General features: G+C 39.2%; 1 protein-coding gene across 1 annotated transcript in view; it reads right to left on the reverse strand.

Moving 5' to 3' along the window:
• Positions 1-22,004, reverse strand: part of ptprt (protein tyrosine phosphatase receptor type T) — a 204,748-nt gene that overhangs the window by 129,929 nt on the left and 52,815 nt on the right. Inside the window, exon 6 of the mRNA XM_030779105.1 lies at positions 17,266-17,559. Within this exon, the coding sequence (XP_030634965.1) occupies positions 17,266-17,559 (294 nt within the window). The remainder of the gene's footprint in view (positions 1-17,265; positions 17,560-22,004) is intronic.

The following is a 22,004-nucleotide window of genomic DNA, read 5'->3' on the forward strand; positions in this document are numbered from 1 at the left end:
GGACATTTGTGTTTCTCCAGAATTTTAACATGACAATTAAACAGAAATCACTGTGGGTTTCTACCTGCAGAACAGTCTAAACTTAGTTAGGGCAATGTGAACAAATACATTGTTTACCAATACAACGTTTTCATAACTCTATCTTTTAGAAGTGTTTGGTATTGAGTCAGAGTGTCTTTCTTTCAGAGTGTGTATCTTTTTTTCTGTACCATTAAATTTAATATTCCACTGTGGGTAATAAGGTTTTCATTTTAAAACTGATCTAGGAACAGATCAGCAGCTAATGTAAAGCAATTTAATTACAATCAGAATCTAATGATGGGCAATCTAATGATCAGATTTTATCTGATTCACAGGAATGGTGCAATTTAGAATGTAATCGCAGGGAATTAGGAGAATGAAACCCTGCTTTGGGACAGAGCTGAGCTCAGAAAACCCAGAGGACCCAGAGTTTGGTTCACTGAAAAAGAGTTTGCTGAAGAGTTATTCTCTTTAATGGTAAGAGAATAAGGGACACCGTAAACAGCAAGAATCCAGGTCTTTGACAAATAGGGAATAAAGTTTTAGCTTTATGCATTGAAGAGTTATATGCTTCAACATCAAGACATTATCTGATGTGTTTACTGAAGTCAGGTTGAAAAACAACCAGGGAAGTATGGAAAACCCTGGAGCCCCAGATGGTGGCCAATTTAGAGGAGAGCAGGTCTGTGTAATTTTTTCTGATCAGGCACTAACTCCTCCCTTATTCCACCCACAGTTCACAGGATGCTGTGCTCACGGTTTTCATTCAATTCTGACATTTTTTCCCACCCAGATCCATTCCTCATCTCAATAAAGTGGCCAAAATGTAACAATGGTAAAATGTAGAACTGACATGTTAAATCAGAGGCCAGAGGAAGAAGATTTAATATGTGAATAATGTCCAGTTCCCCACAGAGGTTCAGGTAACCAAAAAAAAAAAAATTACTGGTAATTACCGGCGTAAAATACAGCACATCAGTCTAAAACAACCTCACAGGAGTAATACAGCAGCATGACCTTGTGGTGACCTTGTGGTGAAAGAAAAAAAAAAGAAAAAATGAAAAAAAAAGAGAAGCTGCTTACTCAAGCGTCATTTTGCCTTCTGATCATTTGAGTTTGAAATATGAGGACTAATGAGACAGGAATGAAAGTGCTGATGAAGCAATTCAGAAATCCGTCATTATTTCTAATTATTCTCAGTAAAATTCACATGTGGCAAAAAAAGGATCAGTCACTTCCCAGTAGTGTGACATGCTCCAAACGTGCATTTTGATTTTAATCAAATACTGTAGAAGGTTATGATATTGTTATTCCTCTCTCTCTCACTGCACTCTACAGCTCTTCCTTTCTCCACACCCCCAATGCTAAAGTCCAAGGAGTTTCGACCTGCTCAGGGATCATGAGAAATAAAATGAAACCCCAGAGTGTCAGCCCGTCCATCACAGCCGTAACCACAGCCTCTGCAGAGCCATTCACATATGCCTTAGCAATCAAATGCCAAAGCGACATATTATCATGGATAATCTTAGAAATTCATTCTTAATGAAGTGAAGTTAAAGAAAGCAAAGAAAAAGAACATAATCATTGAAGTTTATGGTGTTGTTGTTGTACAGGGCAGTGACATGAGCTTTCGGCATGGGCATGGATGAGATTTTTCATAGTCCAGTCTTTTAACATTTAATAATCTGGTTTAGCAGGACAGACGTAATCATGGGGATGAGTATTTGTGTTAATTGAAACTTGTGAACGAAGTGATTCTGCAGTCCCATATCAGTTAACACCATGGATCAGCTTACCTGGGTCAGGTGAGCACTACGGGAGAAAGGTGACAAAAAATATTAGAGACAGAGAATGTGCTGACTCTCATCTCTTACTCTCATCTCTTGAAATGAAAAATAAAAAAAAATAAAAACTTTTTTTGGTGCTAGCGCCGCTTGCTTGGGTCAGAGTAGTGGTTATTATATTTCTAGTTTCTTCAAATTCTTCGTCAGTGTTTTAACGATCATTCGCCTACCTCGGCAGACAGGATAGTGTTTCTAGTTTCTTCAAATTCCTTGTCAGTGTTAACCATGTGTTGTCTGCCTTAGCAGAGGTGATAGCATTTCTAGTTTCTACAAATGTCTATGTTTTATCATGGTTCTCTCTGGACTCAGTAAGCAGTGTTAGCACTGGTAGCCCCTTTTAATCCCACTAACACTAACATTCATGCTGATCTTAATGTATCCGTGCCTATGATTTTAACATTTATGGGGCATCCACTGGCTTGGGAATTCACTATGTGAGTGCTGGTTTGTTTATGTTTCAGAGAGCTAAGTTTATTCTTTTTTACTTGTTTTTTCATCTTTTTTTGAGGTTTTTTTTTTTTGTGCTTCTTTCATCTTTCTGGACTGGGTGTCAGTCCACTTAATATAGCACTGATTGGGGTAGGCCTTAACCTCCCTCTGGTCCAGCAGGCCCCTCCTTTATGGCGCCTGATGTCTATGCCTAACCTTTTTGCAACATTAGTGTTGCCATAATTGTTGTGCGGTGTCTGTGGTTGTTCTGGATTTGGTCTATCGGGATGTGTGTCAGTAACTTATCAGCTCCTGTGTCTTGTCATTTTCTTTGATTGTGCCTTGAATTTTTATTGTCCCTCTTATTTGGGCAGTGGCCCTGTTAGGTGGTGCTGCATTTATTTGACCAGCTGACACCAGCTCAGACATTTGCAAGGGTGTATTTGAATTTATTGGGTGTGTTGTTTTGGTTATGTGTTTTGTGTGAGTGATTTCTTTTCTTTTGTACACTTAATGGTAGATCTGTCCCGGCCAGTGGCAATTACTACCTTTTATGACTTGTCCAGCCTAGAGATATAGTGAAATTTTCCTGATACGAGTCATTGGTGAGCCTACCAAACAGGTGTGCATTAATTGTAGAATGGTCATAGAGTTTCTTTTTCTTTCACTAGTGAATTTCCACTTAGCTTTTATCTTTGCTATTAATGTTTGTACAAAATAAAAGTGAGAGATTTTTGGTAATCTAAACCTCATAGTTCTTTCATTTATACACCATGTACGCAGGGAACCTGGTCACTGGTACTAATTGGGTCTCCCATCCTCATAATTGGGAGTGGCGTAGTCAAGCTCTGAGTCCTAGGTGGTAATTACGCCCCCTAAGGGCTACAAGTGTAATCTGTTAGACTGAATTATATTTCTCACTTCACAGTTGATTACTCATAGTATATTTAATGCATCAGGGCAAATATACAGTCACCATATCATATGTCGCTCTTTACAGAGACACTGCATGTTTGAATGTCCTTCCCAACAGAGCCTGACACACCTGAATGAGTGTCCAGTCTGACACACGTTCCAACAGAGCCTGACACACCTGAATGAGTGTCCAGTCTGACACACTTCCCAACAGAGCCTGACACACCTGAATGAGTGTCCAGTCTGACACACTTCCCAACAGACCCTGACACACCTGAATGAGTGTCCAGTCTGACACACTTCCCAACAGACCCTGAAACACCTGAATGAGTGTCCAGTCTGGTGTTTGGTTCTGAGGGCTTAAACTACTGCCCACACCAATCAGGGTTAGGATTCAGATATTACAAAACTTGCATTTTACCATTAAATCTAAGTAGCTCAAGGAGTTACATTTGACAGGTTCTTTTTTGCTTTGATTGTATCTATTTATCTCTTTTGTTTTGTTTTGTGTTTTTGTTTTATTTGTTTTCAGCTGCCACACAATTGTGACGATCGGTCTAGGTAAGCAAAGCGGAAATGAGGAAACGGCAGTGAAAACAAGCCGTACTACGCTGGCTGTTCCCAAATGACAGTGCTGATATGGGCCAGAAAACCCCCGGTGGTTCTCCTTCATTATAGTCAGGGTTATGGAAGTGTTGGGGAAGGAGCTGATAATACTTTGTTATGGTATGGCAGCACACTAAATATAAATTTATCATCACCGCAGTTGTGACTGATTTCTCTGTGTGACTGAATTTTTTTTGTTTGTCACTCTGTTTGACTGGGAATCAAATGAAAACAGCCTTTGTACCATTCAACTCCAGGGCTAGCCAGTATGCTCTTTGATACCACAGATATCAGAGAGAGAGAGAGAGAGAGAGAGAGAGAGAGGGAGAGAAAGTGAGAGAACAAGAGACAGACATAGAAAGAGAGACACAGACAGAGAGAGAGAGAGAGAGACAGATACCGACAGCCAGAGAGAGAGAGAAAGAGAGAGAGAGAGAATATCCTGCTATGCCAAGTGATAGGTCTTAAAATGTTTACCTATTTGACAGTTACATTTTATTTTTTGTAAATTCCCTGTTGACAGAGCAATGAGAGAGAACAAGAACTTAAAGCTCAGAACACAGAGCAGATCTGTTGATCTGCACACAAAGGTTACAATGAGTGACTGAAAACCAGTGAAATAAAAAGCGCTTTTCCAATAACAGGCATGTCTGTTACAGCTCCCCTGTCAAACACCTCAAAAGTAAATTCCCCATGGGACACCCCCCCCCCCCCCCCCCCCCCGTCCCCACCCCGTGCATACTCTACTCTTTAAAAAAATTTTCAGACAGTTAGTACAGGTTCAGTACAGGTCTACTCTAAAGCCACAGTACTTTGCTTGTCCTCGCAGCCCGTTTTCCACAATGAGAAATTCAGAATCATCGCGTTTAAAACAGGTTGCCTGGAAACAATTCACGGAGGGCAATTATGAGATTGAGCAATTAAGAGCGAGTTATTTTCTTAATGCTCTCCTGTGTTAGAAGGGTGGCATCCCAACCCCCCCATCCCCACGCCACGGCAACCACTCGTACTCATTTCAGAAGCATCCCGCTGTGTATCAGGCCTTGCTGTGCATAGAGTAAAAACCTATCCTGTCTCGCTAATGGACCCGTTCCTGTTTTGACAGACGGAGACTACATCAAACAAGGAACTGAACAAAGTTGGCTTGCAGTAACCCAGAGAGGACCCAGCGCACACACTCTCACTCACACACACACACACACAAACACACAAACACACACACACACACACACACACACACCATAATGCATTTTCAGTGCAGAGTGCAACTGACATTAAACTGAAGCTTTATAATGTCTGTGGTGATGAATGCCACCGAATGAGACTAGCATTACATGGTGCTTGTGATGTAGCTGGTTTCGGTCCAAATTAGAGCGTTTAATACATCAAGCCCCGGTCCGTGTGCCCAACATTCAGCACTGTAATGACGAGGGAATTGGATCATGATGACACTGAGGATGGAGGCTCTGGGCTGGGTCAGTCTGATCATTTGGTGCTGAAATAGACTGCATTTTCTCAGATAAAGAGCGTTGCCATTGGCTGATGCACTTCTACACGGACTGAAGCCTGCCTTTGTGTCTATGAACACGAACTGCATATAGGATCCACTCCATAAAATGTTACACTTTTACTTTATTATCATTTTTCATCAACTATTATGGCTCCCTCTTCTTCTTCTTCTTGTTCTTCTTCTTCTTTTTCTTCGTCTTCTTCTTCTCCTTTGTTTCTTCTTCTCTGTTACTGCTTTAAAAGCTTTATGGTAATAGATTACAATCAGGTACACTTTATGAGAAAACCTCCGTAGTCTCTTTTTAGTCTCCATAGTCTTTTAAATTCCTAAACCTCTCTGAATGAGGTGGAATCATTTTCATATTGTCAAATAAAAAGCTGACAGTCAAACAGAAAATGACTCAAATGTTCCAAAGAATTAAAAAAATATATATTCCAAAGAACAGAAAAAGTGGATGGAAACCAATGAGAGGGCAATTCTCAAAAAAAAAAATCCACAGACGCTGAAATATAAAATGCCATGTAATACTTTTTTATCCTTTTTCTCTCAGGCATAAAAGCAGGACGAAAATGCTGTGTATTAGCAAAAACACAGCGTAGAGAAAATCAGTTTCAATCTGCTAAAACATCTGCCTTTTGGTGTCAGAAGCAGGGTGTTCCATCTCCTGCCCCATGGTGAGATTTCTGCTCTGAGCACCATGTGTAGCAGGAGAGCCAACGCTACCAACCATCATTTCTTCAAGACTTTTTTTTTTCTTCTTCATATCAAAATTCCACAATCATCAGAAGTTCATTAAGCATCACCCAGGCTCACACAGATCCCCACAGCTGTTAGTGCCTGACTTTCACACAAACTGCATGACTTCATAAACTCCCCGCTGAAGTAATCAAATCAATTAGGAAATAGTTTCTCAACCCACAATTTCATCTCTTCACCTACCCAGAAAGCTTTCTACATATGTATGCTGTTAATCATAAAATGACTTGGGAACCCTTATGTTGTGCACCAAGTTCACACACTCCAGCCATTTAAACCAAAACTCACTATCTGATTGGCAGAACTGTAAGAATCAAAACTAAAATCCATTGTCTGATTGGCAGAGCTATAAAAATTAAAACTAACACTGGCCATCTAATTGACAGAACAGTAAGAATTCAATTTAAAATTTACTGTCTGATTAGTAGAGCTGTGAGAGTAAGTTCTGTATCATGTTTTGTTTGTGCTGTGAGGACATTAAGTGAAAACACATTAACATTAAAGTAACGCTCCCTTAATATGTTTACTACAAACTCATACTTTCATGTTTTACCACTAATAAATTAAAGCCACGAACAGGGCAACTGATAACATCAGATGTAATCAGGAACATTTTTAAAGTTAATTATCAGTTAATTTTTAAAGAGGCATTGTTTCCATAGTCATGTTTGCGTTAAAAAGCCTTTGAATTTATATCCTGTGATAAAAATGTTCACTTATTCATTCTTAAATATCTGACTGACAAGTGAACTAGCGTTGGAGAGCAAACATCTATGGCTAACTTAACGACGGCTCCACCACAATGTTCCCCTGCGGGATAACGTATTCCAAAGAGTTACTCGCCACTCAGCTTTGAAGTATTTATTGGTAATAAACTGAGGCAGGGGGGAGAGCTAACCAAAAAAAAAAATTTCAAAGGAAATGGATCACGTCAAGCATCTGATTGGACAAGTCTCACTGACTCAAAGAATAAAAGAGACATGAATATTAATAAGTGGTGTCTCTCTGTTCTCTCTGTCGTGTGCCAAGTTCCATATTGCTGTCAAAATGGATTGCTGATAACATTTATCTCTGTTCCCTGAAGAAGCCTGAAAACATTACTCAGGCCTGACTGTTATTAAAACACACAGAGGGAAATAAAAACAAAACAGAATAACAAATCAATAAACAACTAATCTTATTTGTTATTTGGAGGAAATATTCTGGCATTTAGAGACAGAAGGGGGTGAGGTTATTTTTCATAAATGATATGAATTTAATCTCATCCTCTCAATCTCTCGGACTGAATGGATTCAATCAGTCTGTGTCTAATCTTTATTCAAGCAGTCCCACATGCAGGAATACAGGACTCTAGCTGAAGTACACATTACCTTCCAAACACAAGACCTTACTTTCAAAGGAAATAAGAGTTTTAAACCTGATTGACAAAAAGAGCTAAAGTCCAGTCCATAAGTATGTGTGACGAAGAGAGCAGACAGATTGAAAACATGATTTAGAGCTGATGATACAAACAATGGAGAAGACAAAGAATAGGATTTAGTGGGTTTAAGGTGTTATTCAGTTATTTGATATGCTACACAAGTCTGTGTTATGTGTCATTTGCTGTACTTCTGGCAAAATGCTGTGTTCTGTGTCATTTGGTATATTTCTATCAAAACACTGTGTTCTGGGTTTTTTTTGGTATATTTATGACAAAATGCTGTGTTCTGTGTCATTTGGTATATTTATGGCAAAATGCTGTGTTCTGTGTCATTTGGTATATTTATGACAAAATGCTGTGTTCTGTGTCATTTGGTATATTTGTGGCAAAATGCTGTGTTCTGTGTCATTTGGTATATTTATGGCAAAATGCTGTGTTCTGTGTCATTTGGTATATTTATGGCAAAATGCTGTGTTCTGTGTCATTTGGCATATTTATGACAAAATGCTGTGTTCTGTGTCATTTGGCATATTTATGACAAAATGCTGTGTTCTGTGTCATTTGGTATATTTATGACAAAATGCTGTGTTCTGTGTCATTTGGTGTACTCCTGAGACACTGGGACTCTTGGTAATGGTAATGGTCAGGTAAAGAAAATCAAGTACACACATAAATGCCCTTCATATACATATATACATACATACACACACACACACACACACACACACACACACACACACACACACACACACATATATATATATATATATATATATATATATATATATATATACACACACATATATATATACATACATACATACATACATATATATATATGATCCAAGAAAACAGTAGTCCATCGCCATCTCACAGAGAGTTGGGGAGAGAACTGAATGTCCCTATGAGACTCTGCTTTGTGTAGTAAAGCAGCTTGCTGGAGTGCTGCTGAAAAGCACCCTGAGTGAATAATTCAGTACTTAGACAGACCACATGCAGTGCATGAGAATGTGAGAGACATACATGTTTGTATTGAGCCAGGTACAGTCAAAGATACTGGTGTTTGCTTTACTCTCTCTCTTTCCTCTGGAGGCTTCTCTATGTTTTCTACTGAGTTTTTCGTTATTTATTTATTTGGTACTGAAGCCACTGAATTCACTGCAGTGAATCAACAAATATTGCTTGAAACGAGAAAAGAAAACAACAGCGTGGAGCTTCCTCAGGACTTCCCGCTATCGCACTGATCTGTCAATCAACATCAGCCCAGCCCTTAAATCAGAGCAAGTAGCATCATGACAGATTAAATCATTTTAAAATGACAAAAACACAGGAATGAATACAGCCTTGGATATTACTACAGGCTTACACATGGTAAACGTATTTCAAAGACCAATAAATTAGCTCCATTTTTGTTTTTTTGAAAAAGTGAAATTTGAAATAGAGTAATGGGTGTGTGTGTGAGCGACGCAGCCAGTGGCTAAACCATGGGACCCTTTCACATATTGTGTCATTAAAACACTGACTCCTAACTGTCAGGACACATTAACCAAATGACAAACGACACCCATAAATATTCCACCAATTAACTTCTAAGCAGGGCTCTTTCAAAAAGCCATAAAATCTGGAGAGCGCCAGGTCAATTTGAGGATTTTTATTTCGCTCCTCCCACCCCCCACCACCAAATCCGCCAAAGTCTGTGAAGATAAGTGTCCTCCACGTGTTTGACAGAGTGACTGAAAAATATGACAGGACGGAAACTGCAACAGAAGATTCCAAATATGAGGCAGGAGGAGGGAGAAAAAAGGCCTGAGGACAAGTCTTTGTGGAGGATGGAGTGACTGTGGAAGATTAAATAATCACTGACTACCCAGCATAGATGCTTGTACACTATAAGCAGGGGAGAAGGAAAATTTACACTCCCTTCTCATGCCACAGTTGCAAAAAGTTAAAAAAAAAAAGTTTATTTGTCAAGTTCATAACATAAGAACTAAAATGACAACAACAAACATTTACAGTGACCCTTACACCATCCCTGTGAAAAAAGCAAAAATCTACGGATATTCTGTATCTTGTGATTAAAGCAATTATCTACTGATATTCTGTATCCTGTGATAAAAGCAATAATCTAGTGATATTCTGTATCCTGTGATAAAGGTGATAATTTAGTGATACTCTGTATCCTGTGATAAAAGCAATTATCTACTGATATTCTGTATCCTGTGATAAAAGCAATTATCTACTGATATTCTGTATCCTGTGGTAAAAGCAATTATCTACTGATATTCTGTATCCTGTGGTAAAAGCAATTATCTACTGATATTCTGTATCCTGTGGTAAAAGTGATAACTTAGTGATTTTCTGTATCCTGTGACAAAAGTGATTATCCACTGATATTCTGTATTCTGACTGATGTTACTGCTCTTGAAGGATGACATTTTAGAGCTACATTTTAAAAATCATTAATATACAGATGTTAGAGTCCAACGGCTTAAGCAATGAAGAGAATGGAATTAAGTCATTGACACAGTAAAAACAGAATCCAGTCAGCAGCACTGAATCCTTCAATTACACAGAGAATCTGGCTTAATTATTTTGATTTTGTAAAGTTTGCCAATTATACACTGTGGTTTATCAGACCAGGTAACTGAAGTTCAGGAATGCTCATTACAACAGTGTGAAGTGATTTAGAGAGATAGGTACTTAAAAGGGGCGTACACACACACACACACACACACACACTCAGGGCCAGAGATAGACCCACATATGGCATATTATCACCTTTATCTTGCTGTTGAGCATGGGGCAGGGAGATTTATGGGAAAGGTTTGGCAAAGATAATAATAATAAATCCGTTTTGATCGTGAGTCACGATGGGCTCAGAGGTCTATAGATCATTCCCACTCGGCCAAAAATGGATTGGCAAACTCTGAGACTGCTTTTCAGACAGGGCGAGAAGGCAGTGGGGCAGTAAGCTGAAAGACAGAGTCAGCCTGAGAGATAACGGCACCAGATAGAGGTAGAGAGAGAGGGATCAACATTCTTTAGTTACAGAGAAGAATAGAAAATGTATCATTTGGGGTGAAGGGGGGGTACAAAATATGGGATCAATCAGAAATCTTTGAGAGGGAGGCCAAAACTGTGACAAACAAAGATTTCCCCTTGGAACAGGGGTGTCAAACAGCATGAATCCTGTGCAGCACAGTGTGATACATGTCCTGTTTATTCATATTCTGAACCGTAGGTTCAGGTTTTACACCCAGTCTTTACAACTAAAACCAGGAAACAAAGACATAAATAACAGAGAGACCGAGGAATGAAAGGCTAAAACATATGTTTATAATGCATTAGACACTGAGGAATGAAAGGCTAAAACATATGCTTATAATGCATCAGACACTGAGGAATGAAAGGCTAAAACATATGTTTATAAAGCATTAGACATCGAGGAATGAAAGGCTAAAACATATGCTTATAATGCATTAGACACTGAGGAGTGAAAGGCTAAAACATATGTTTATAAAGCATTAGACATTGAGGAATGAAAGGCTAAAACATATGTTTATAAAGCATTAGACACTGAGGAATGAAAGGCTAAAACATATGTTTATAAAGCATTAGACATTGAGGAATGAAAGGCTAAAACATATGTTTATAAAGCATTAGACACTGAGGAATGAAAGGCTAAAACATATGCTTATAATGCATTAGACATCGAGGAATGAAAGGCTAAAACATATGTTTATAAAGCATTAGACACCGAGGAATGAAAGGCTAAAACATATGCTTATAATGCATTAGACACTGAGGAATGAAAGGCTAAAACATATGTTTATAATGCATCAGACACTGAGGAATGAAAGGCTAAAACATATGCTTATAAAGCATTAGACACCGAGGAATGAAAGGCTAAAACATATGCTTATAATGCATTAGACACTGAGGAATGAAAGGCTAAAACATATGCTTATAATGCATCAGACACTGAGGAATGAAAGGCTAAAACATATGCTTATAAAGCATTAGACACCGAGGAATGAAAGGCTAAAACATATGCTTATAATGCATTAGACAAGTCATATATTTCAAAAACCTAAAGCTATATATCAAATGAGTTATTTGTAGAATACAAAGAACACGTGAATTTTACATCAAGCGTTCTTTTTTACCGTCCTAATTAAAGGGATTACATTTACAGAGGCTTCACTATCTCTGTCACACGTAAAGATAACCACTGAAAAAAGTGCTCAAAACTTGCTGAGGACTAAACTTTGGGAATGTACTGCATATTGTCAGTGAAAGGAGATCGCATATCTCTATGTCTGAGCGAACCATCTCCACATAATTACAAATGTCAGAAACTTCTGAGAGATGACTCTAATGCCTGATAAATATTCATCAGGAAAATAAATGGTTTTGTTGGGGTTTTTTCTGTGCTAATACACTGGTTTTAAGAGGCATGCATTTTTCTGTGGCAAAACACTGGTGTTAAGAGGCATGCCTTAGACTGTGGAAAAGCTAATTTAGCTGAATTTTAGTATTTTGTTAGCATCATGATCATGATTGAACTAACCATATATAAGTTAGGTCTACATTACAACACTTGCAGTAATCTGTATCATGTATTTCCCTTAAATATTATTAAAACATTGCCAAATGACAAATAGCCCATTAGAATTTGTCTGCAGAAACAATATGTGGTAGGGTACTTGAAGTTTGGTCACTGAAACAAGCACAATGTGGCACTGTTTTCTTTGCTGTTGCCTGTCCTTCTGATAAATGCTGAATTAGATGAATGCTAAAGACCGTCGTCTCTGTGCAAATTGATAATCTTGTAAAAAGTATTAAAAAAGTATTAAACATCTGCATGAGTGTATGGGTACTGAAATAAATACATATGTAAATAAGTAAAAGATGTGCTACTGTATGTAACTTTATGTTTTATAAGTAATTATGAGAGGGGTGCCCTTTTTTGTTCGCTTGAGCACCTGCCACCCAAAGTGTCTGTGCCAGGCCCTGACACATGTGCGTGCATGCACACACACACACACACCTCCCCTCTCTCTCTCCCCATTGACAAGCAAACAAGACCTCCACTTCAGAAAAACACATCTTCTCTCAGGTGCACCTCACCTCTCCTCTCCACATACCTCCACACTCTTTCCATTTCCTGTCCAACATTCCTCCTCTGCACCTGACCCCACACCCCTCATCTCTCTCTGTCTCTCTCTCTCTCTCGCTCTCTCTCTCTCTCTCTCTCTCCTTCTCTCTCTCTCAGCTCTTTGTTTCCCGCTCTGTCTTCCTTTCTGTAGTGTTGAAAGGCTGTGTGTGATATGATGAAAACAGACAGCTGCTTTAACATCAATCTTAAGGTTCATACACACACACAGACAGTCACACACAAAAACACACACATGCACATGTACACATATACATACACACGCACACATGCAAGTACACACACACGTAGGTATGCATGCAGTTACTGTGCTTCTGCCTGCCGCCTGCTCTCTCTCTCTCTCTCTCTCTCTCTATCTCTGTCTCTGTTTTTGAACTGTAATATTCATCAGACTTCGATTCTTGCTACAGCATCAATATGTCATGAAACTGGAGTAAACTATTTTGTTACGCTTTGTCTTTGTGGAGTTTTTTGATAAACTAATTGACATAATTAGAGCTCAGGGTAACAAACCAAACTAATTGTTTTAATTGTCATTCAGTAGTTTGAATTTTCACTGCTAGTCAATTGAGCAGAACAGAGGTGCTGAGTGGCACATGCTGCGGGCAGGTGACAGGCGAGTGTGTAGTGAAGAGTGTGTAGTGAGAAGTGTATAGTGAGAAGTGTGCAGTGAGGAGTGTGTGTGTGTGTATGTGTGTGTATGTGTGTGAGTGTGTGTGTGTGGTCCTCACATTTCTGTAGAGTGGTGTGTCCTCTTTGTGTGTGTGCATGCGTGTGTGTGTGTGTGATGTGACTGTCAGTTCCTGCAGAAACACATTAAAGACGGAGAGCTTCTCTTTGGGCACGGCAGTGGTGAATTAACATAACTCTAACATGCTCTGGATGCTGAGAATTGAGGGAAATGGCTAATTGGTAGGACAGGTTGGATCGTCAGTGTCAGCTGGAAGCGGGACTTGTTTGATCAGCAGGTAGGAAGAAATGGAGGACTGTGTTAGAGAGAGAGGGGAGGGGCCCAGGGGCAGGCGGTGTGTTTGAACGCAGAGAGCTGATGAATTTACATATTAGACTGTCACTCAAAAACTGTCTCTCTCACACACACACACACACACATTTAAAAGAGTTCGGGAACAGACTGGAACCATGTTTCACGCCGATGCATCATTTTCTGTTATTACTGTGCTCCAGTTAAATTACATTATCATACCTTCAAACAAAGTCATGATCAAACAGCCAACGAGTGAAAGCATTTGTATGAATCTGTTTGTGAGAGAGAGAATGAGGGTGTGTGTGTGTGTGTGTGTGTGTACGTGTGTGTGTGTGTGTGTATGTGAGAGAGAGAAAGTGAAGAGTGAAGAGTGTGCAAAGGATTGAGAGAGTTGAAGTGAAGGCAGTAAGAGGAGGAGAGGAGGAGGGGGAGCTGTGCTCTCCTGCTACGCTGGAGCTCCTTCATCACAGTTCTCACCTGGATCACAGACACTTCCTGGAGACTGCTCATCTGCTCTGCACCATCACTCTCCTTCCCCCACTCCTGTGCTCCCCTCGTCTGCTTATCTGTCACTTTATCAAATCAAGTGTATCTTTCTGCAGTCTTTCTTCCTGCGCTTCCCTACCGTGTTGGTAATTACACCTCTAAAATCGCTCCTCTCTCATCCACTAACGCTGAAAATCTTGAGCATCTCAATTACCATTAGTCCTGATTTGTGCATTGGTTTCCCAATGAGCCTCAATTAGAGACAGACTCTCTTCTCTCTCTCTTTTTTCAGGTCATATTTCTGAGATGTTCTTTTTTGAAGACTCCTTCCAGAACAGTCTTGTCTTTGAATATGTCTCATTTTCTACATCTCTTTTTGCTCCCCCTAATTCAAATTTGTCTCTTCTCTCATTTGCCATAAAAGGTTACACTATCACTAAAGTAATTCACTTCAGTTTTAGTGTTGCCAATTTTCCAAGGTCAATTTCTATTGGATCAGGAAAAAGTCGCTAGAAGTCGCTAAATTACATTATGATTGTGTGTCACATTATGGCTCATCGGTCAGGTCTTTCATACTAATTTTTTTTTTTTTGGATTTATTGTTTTGTTTGTGAGAACTTCAGACGGCATATGCCCAGGGGTTCCGAAAAATATCAGGACCTTGTATACTTTTCTATAAATGTCTGAACATGTTAAACATTGTTATTTTGTGCCTGTTACATTGGTGCACAGAATTTAATATGTGCTTAGTTTAGTTCACACAGCATCCTAACCTAAAAGTACACTACACCTACAAACACACCCTCTGCCCATCTGTTCAATTGCCTTGACAATCAATCAAAAAGAATCAAAACTTCACATGATCGGTGTGGTTCATGACCTAAGCCGTTGTGACAGCATCCAATAAGTTTCCATTTAACAGAGCTCAAGCAAACTGCTGTTATAGGCCATCCAGCCTAACGTTCATAAGCCGACAGAACTCTCCTGTGATCAGACACTGCAAATCGAATTAGATTTTGAGAAAAGAAAATGCCATAATATTTTGAAAAAGTATTATCAGCGTTTTAAGTATCTGACAGCATTTGACACTCTTAACAGCTCCCAGTACTCAGGCATTAATCTTTGTCTACAGCCTAACCAGGTACAGCTCACCAAACCGGGTACACAAACCTTGTTCTATTTGGTTTAAATACCCCTTAGTTTCCCCAATTGTTTGTTCTAGCATTGTTCGGAGTTTTCATCTGTGTCACGTTTATTTCTTGGTCTGCCATGGTCTTGTTCTTGTTCTGAAATTCTGTAAGTCTTTGAAGCTCTTATGTTTACTTTAAATAAAGAACACTGATCTGCATGTGCAAACGTGACACCTTCTTCCTCAAAGGACTTTTTTCTAGAAATATTACGACTTTTTTTCTAAAAATATTATGACTTTACTTATGACCAGTGTTGGGGTAGTTACTCAAAAGTAATTAGTTATAAGTTACCAATTACTACTTTAAATTGTAATGGGATTACTTTACTTGCTACTCCTTTTGAAAAGTAATTACACTACTCCTTACTTCACTTTTGAGATACTCTCTAACACTACAAATTCCCCAGTTTACCAAATAAAAATACAAGGACAAACATAGTCCTTTCATTACTTTACTTTCAAAGCAATGGTTTCGCGTCGTGCTTAAGAACACCCCTTAGTTGCTCTAAAATAACAGTAAATCGTGGCTTCATTCATGAGTTCGCATTTTTGACCAGTGACTAAAAATAGAAACACACAAGCTTAGCCATCTAATGACAACTATAGTGCAGCTACATTAATCGGGATGTAATTTAGCTTCAATGGCTAACTACCGGTAGTTTCTGAGGTAGCTAGTGATACGTTTTGGTATCATCATCAGCCAACAGCTATGTTATCTGTATTTTGTAATTAAAAGTAACATTAAAGCTCTCCATATTATTGTCCTGGTTGGCTACACCGTATTTTTGGGTTTTCTCAAATGTAGCAGACCTTGTTAGCTAGCTAACTGACCAGTTGTTGGACTTGTCCCATTTAACAGGAGCTACTGTCAAGGACCCAGTCTCTCCTGGTGACAGTGAGTAGTCATATTATAGATACATAATTAAGGTGAACATGTGTGTGAAGCGTCATAGCTGCTTCTATAATCGTGTATTGGAACATCGCTGGAACACTGTATCGACCAATTACCACCCAGGACCGGAACTATCTGTTTTATAAGTAAAATTTAAATATTCCACGCAAAAAACATTCTTTTGAAAAGGCATGTGTAACATCGTAAAGGACATTTTAATAATCCAGTAACTGTAATGTGATTACTGAAATTTGAACTGTAGTGCTTTACTTTACTTTGTTGTGGAGGAAAGTAATATAATAGCAGTAACACGTTACTTTGTAACTCCTTACCCCCAACACTGTTTATGACCTTTTTAAGTAGTGGTCCCATACTGCTGTCCTATCAGAGTGTGGGGCCAGACTAAAAGTTGAGAATGACAGAAGAGTTTGTCTTTCTTCAATCACAGCAAGACTAGCTTCTCTCTGCAGTGCACAGCAAGGTCATCCCTACGTTAGCTGAACGTCACTGAACTTGTGGCTATGTGTTTTCGAGTAGTGTGTTATGTCCCCCTTGTTCCCGAAGGCTGGCATAACACACCTATTATTTTGGCCCCTGACTATTGTTATTATTGTGGCTAGAAGTTTCCAGCAATCCTGGTGATTTAATATTATTTACTGATGAGTTGCACAGTGATTACAATTTATCAGTAAGGTCTTTAGACAAGATATGCTACAGAAAAGCACTGTTCATTTTAGGGATAAAAAAATATAGTAAATGTTATTTTCCCCATGCTGTGGCTCTGAGTCAGGATTTTTCATATGAATGTGTCTTTGTTCTTACAAACATGTAAAAACATTCCTGGAGGTTGAATGGAAAAATCTCCTCATCTCCTCGCTAAGTGTGCACCAGTTACAAACACTGATGGATATATTGATTTGTCACACACTATCACTAAAGCTAAAACAAGGTCTGAACATAAAACGTAATGAATGCAAATTAAGAGCTCTTTGTCGACTATGCCACTATCCACACTGGCGACCTCGACAGCACTCACCAGCACATTTAGTCCGTGTGATCAGTGGAGGTCCTGGGGGCCCGGTGCCCCCCTCACCAGGCCGAGTCAGCAGGACTTTGATCTCGTACTCCACGTCTGGGTCCAGGTGCCACAGTTTATAGGTCGGCGCATCAACAATGTGTGTCTCTGCCCAGTTCCCTGTGGTGGTGCGATATTCTACCTCCTTTAAGATGATTGGTCCGTCACCAATGATGGAGTTGGCATTAGGTTTGATCCAGAGGTAGGTGGCGCCCACTGCCAGTAGTTCAGGTGGAGCAATAGGGGTCGGTGGTGCTGGGGGAGGATTCAAAACAATGAAATCATTATACTGAAAACATTTTACTCCATGAGATCCAGTTTGTGAATAGTCATTTTGGGGATTTGCCCTTCGTTCATTCATTCATTTATTTTCTAAGCCGCTTATCCTAATTAAGCACTGGGATAGGCGCTAGCATACCCCGCGACCCTAATTAGGATAAGCAGCTTAGATAATGAGTGATTAAATTCTATTTTCAAAAAATGGATCAGATCAGCATGACCAGCCAGAGATATCAGACATTTGCCAGATGATGTTTTTAATTCAACACGTTTGAAACTTAAGAATGATGATATGTAGGCTTCACTAGTAGATTTGTAGGCCTAACATGTTATGCCTATCTTTCATAAATTTAAGAATTATTTTCATACAATCACATTGGGATTTATGTCAATAAATATGAGTGGAGAGGAGTGTGAGTGTGAGCAACCATTCGTTTCACCTTTGTGACTGGTAGCCTATACTCTTTTATTTCAATTCCAACATTGGTAATGAAGTAATATTTTTACCAGGTTGTCCATGTTATAGCCTGCATGAAACAACACGGTAAGAGCGCACAGAGCAAAGTAGCCTATCTAAGATGCGCTTTTAGTAGTCCATCTCCGGAACCTTGCAGTTTTACCACGGCAGACCCATGGCAGTAACATTCGTCGTCACATAATTATGTAGGCTAATGTAAGTGCAGGGGAATCATAAATAGGCCTATAGTTTTATATTCTAGCAGGGCTAGCTGGCACGCTTGCTATAAAAAAAAAAAAAAATCCACATGACAACATGCGCTGGTGGTTAACTGATGAGAGAAGCTGAAACCTGAGGTGGAGTGGTTGGTAAACTAGGCATGCTATAACCATGTCTCAGTAGAAGTATGGCGGCATTTCGAAATTTTGAGGGACAGCCCTAACAAAGTTAAATGCAAATTCTGTATGCAAGAATTCGCTTATCATTCAACAACATCGAACATGGCAAACCACTTAAAACGAGTAAATTGCATAACTAGGCAGCCATCAAAAAAGAGACTGAAGACAAATGTTTGCTTATTCATCTTACATATCTCAAATCTTAAATTTCAAGTGCTGAATTTGTTTATTTATTGGTTTACACTTAAGATTTACGCATTATGTTGAAAGAGAAATACAGTAGCCTAATAAGCCTATCCTGTTGAAGAAGAGTTATTTTTTCATAGCGGGCAATGTCGTGAATTTATTCTAAACTGTTTCATTTGTTTATTCATTTAGGCTACAGATTGTTTTTAATGTTTAATATGAAATTGAAAAAATAGGCTGTAAGAGCTTGATTTAAACAGAAATGTGTGCTGCCTGTCTCATTATTCCGACAAATCTATGACAGCCCAACATTATATGTCAGCAATTCAAATATGCCACAATTCAAATCTTGCACCATATGCAGCTGTCTTTTATTGATTTTTAAATGCTCAAAAATATGTCCCCATGCCTGTGTTGCATTTGACTATGTTAATGTGGTTGAAATCATCACTGAGACTCATGCCAGTGGATTTTCTGATTGTCAGATAGTCTATGGAAAAAAAAAAAAAGAATGAATAGTCGAATATCCGTACTGAACAGCCAAATCCGATTCGACTGACAAAATTCTGAGCAGGTACAACCCAAAGAACCCAATCAAAAGTTGTTTTGTTTACTTCACATTATTGAAAAGTGATCGCTACATTCTGTAGTCACTCCCACAGACCCAGCACAATTTACTTTTATAAAATAGTAATTCACATTTCCCTAGCCAACTGCAGTCATGTTAACACATCAAGAATCGCGAACACAGCATCGTTGGAATTTAAGATTATTCCCTTCAACTGACGAATATTTTTCTATATGTCCAAACAGTTTCTATTTCCAATGCAAAACAGAATCTTTTGATTTACAAAACATTTTTTCAGTTTCTGATCATTCAATGTCCAAAAGGGAGTGGTGGTGGTGGGGTTCAGGCAGTTCATAAAGCTTAGTTTAGTTAAAAATTAAAATTAAAATTAAAAAAAAAAGAGAGCGAGAGATGGAAATTACAGTATGAGGATGCGGAAATGTATTTCATAATTAATTATATGCCAATAATAAATTAATTTGATGCTTTGAAGGCACAAAAATTTTCAAGGAATATGAGGTTAGAAAATGCAACATTTGCCCGATTTAACGTGACGTCCCGTATAAACCACACCCACTTCCAGTCTACTATCCGAATACGGATACAGAGACAGATAATTTTGTTGGTTGAACTGATACAGGTACAGAGAATGACGTCTCTGTACACCTCTAGTTGCCAGTCCATCGAAGTTGTCCTATCTTTTGAGAGGTAAACTACATACTTTAGCATTCAGCAGACACACACACTCACACACACACTCACACACTCCCTTCTGAACTGCAGTTTTGTTCTCTCACTCTGTATTACCACATATCCAAAGGGTCATAGTCATTTCCCAGGAGGCATTTTTCTCTACCGTTTAGTTACAAGAGCAACATTCAGGAGGGAAATGGGGCAGAGATGGTCTGATGATAAGTATTTGCAGTGTAAATAAATGCACTCTCAGTTTATAGGCTTAGTGAAGCCATCTAGCTCACAATTACACAGCATTTCTCATCCCTTATCAGTCCACAGAGAATGTGTGCAGAGCATAAAAAAAGAGTCAAGTTACACAGGGAAAAAGTATCCTTTGGAGTTGAAACCTCATTTAAAGATATCGGACTTCAGACTTGCTCGATTTTCAGTATCTCCAAATGAAAAACGAACTGGAACGCTTGAACAAGTCTTGCTTTTTGGGAAGCAAGACACTGTTCTTACTCCTACACTCCACTTAACTCCTGCTCCTCACAGTAAGCCCAGATCAGCAGTCAGCCACACAAAATCAGATACCCACAACCGAACCCCCGCAGGACACCCGCCGCCAGTCCTCAATAATATTAACTGTCTCCATCCATCACCTCCTCACTCATTCAAGGCTTCCTCCCTTCCCCATCCTTCTCTCTCTTCTCCCCATTGTCATCTTCTCCATCACTGCTCTTTCTCTCGTTCTTCTCACCTTTCTTCTACTTCTTGCCCTCACACTCCAGTATTACCATCATTTCTTCTCCTTCCTCTCCAACAGCCTCTCAACGCCAACATCCTCTCCAATTTTGGAGGTATACATTATATTCTCTGTCACTTTTTCCATCTCCCTTTCACACACACACACACACACACACAAACACACTAAAGACACACGCGAGCAAACACGTGCTCACACACGCGTGGACACACGCACACGCACAAACAAACGCTTTCGTTTCTCTCAGTAGGAGAGGGAAGAGCGAGGAGACAGTCGTAATCTTTGGTTGGAAAGAAGAAGCAGGGTGTGAACGGACTAAACCAAGCGAGTGGCAGCAGCTCCCAGACAGCGCTTTAATGAAAGCCTGTTACTTGACCCATTCCTGTGTAATCAACGCAGGCAGATTAGCAGACCCTATTTAGCCATCACTGATACCCACCAATTCTACCAGCTGCCCAGCAATAAAACTGCCAGAGCCCATCACCTTACAAAGATCCATGGACCCAGAAACCTTATAACCTTATAGAAACTGGTAGACTTCAGATCTGTAACCTTACAGAAACTCATAGACTACAGATCCATAACCTTATAGAAACTGACAGACTAAAGATCTGTCACCTTATAGAAACTCAGAGACTACAGATTCATAACCTTATAGAAACTGAAAGACTACATATTTGAAACCTTATAGAAACTGACAGACTAAAGATCTGTCACCTTATAGAAACTCAGAGACTACAGAGCGGTAACCTTACAGAAAATCATAGACTACAGACCCACATTCAAGAGATATCAGGCACTCACACAATAATATTTTCCAATTCTACTCAGTAGACACACAATAAGGGAGACTGCTTTATCAGACCTTTTCAACAAGAACATATTCATTCATCAAGATAATGCTCTCTCCAAAGCCTCAGCCCACTTTTACCTCAAAAAAGTTGAGTTTGGTGGGGAAAATAGATAAATAAGTAAAATAAAATCATATTTTTCAATAAGTGATCCCAATGTTTGTGATCCCATTGTAATTCAGTAGCTGTGTTTCCTGAGGTTTGTGCAGCAGCAGTGTAATCTTTTACCCAGCCCTGCTCCTGCAATGCACTCATGTAATGTAATGGATGTGAAGAGAGGAAAGACTTTAAACTTTATGAAGCTTAGTGTTTCATACAAAATAAGACTTCTACGACAGGCAGTTATCATAGGACAAAAGCCAGTGACTGTGACAGATACAGGGACAGAGATGACATAACTGGATGCTGTAACAAATGGTGATTTCAAATTATGATGTCATTCACTAATAAAAGAAAAGATCAAATCTTTTCATCATTACACACAGTCCTTCAATGTGATGACAGAGGAGCCATGATGTGT

Source organism: Chanos chanos, chromosome 7 (genome assembly GCF_902362185.1).
Source record: "Chanos chanos chromosome 7, fChaCha1.1, whole genome shotgun sequence".
Lineage (NCBI taxonomy): Eukaryota > Metazoa > Chordata > Actinopteri > Gonorynchiformes > Chanidae > Chanos > Chanos chanos.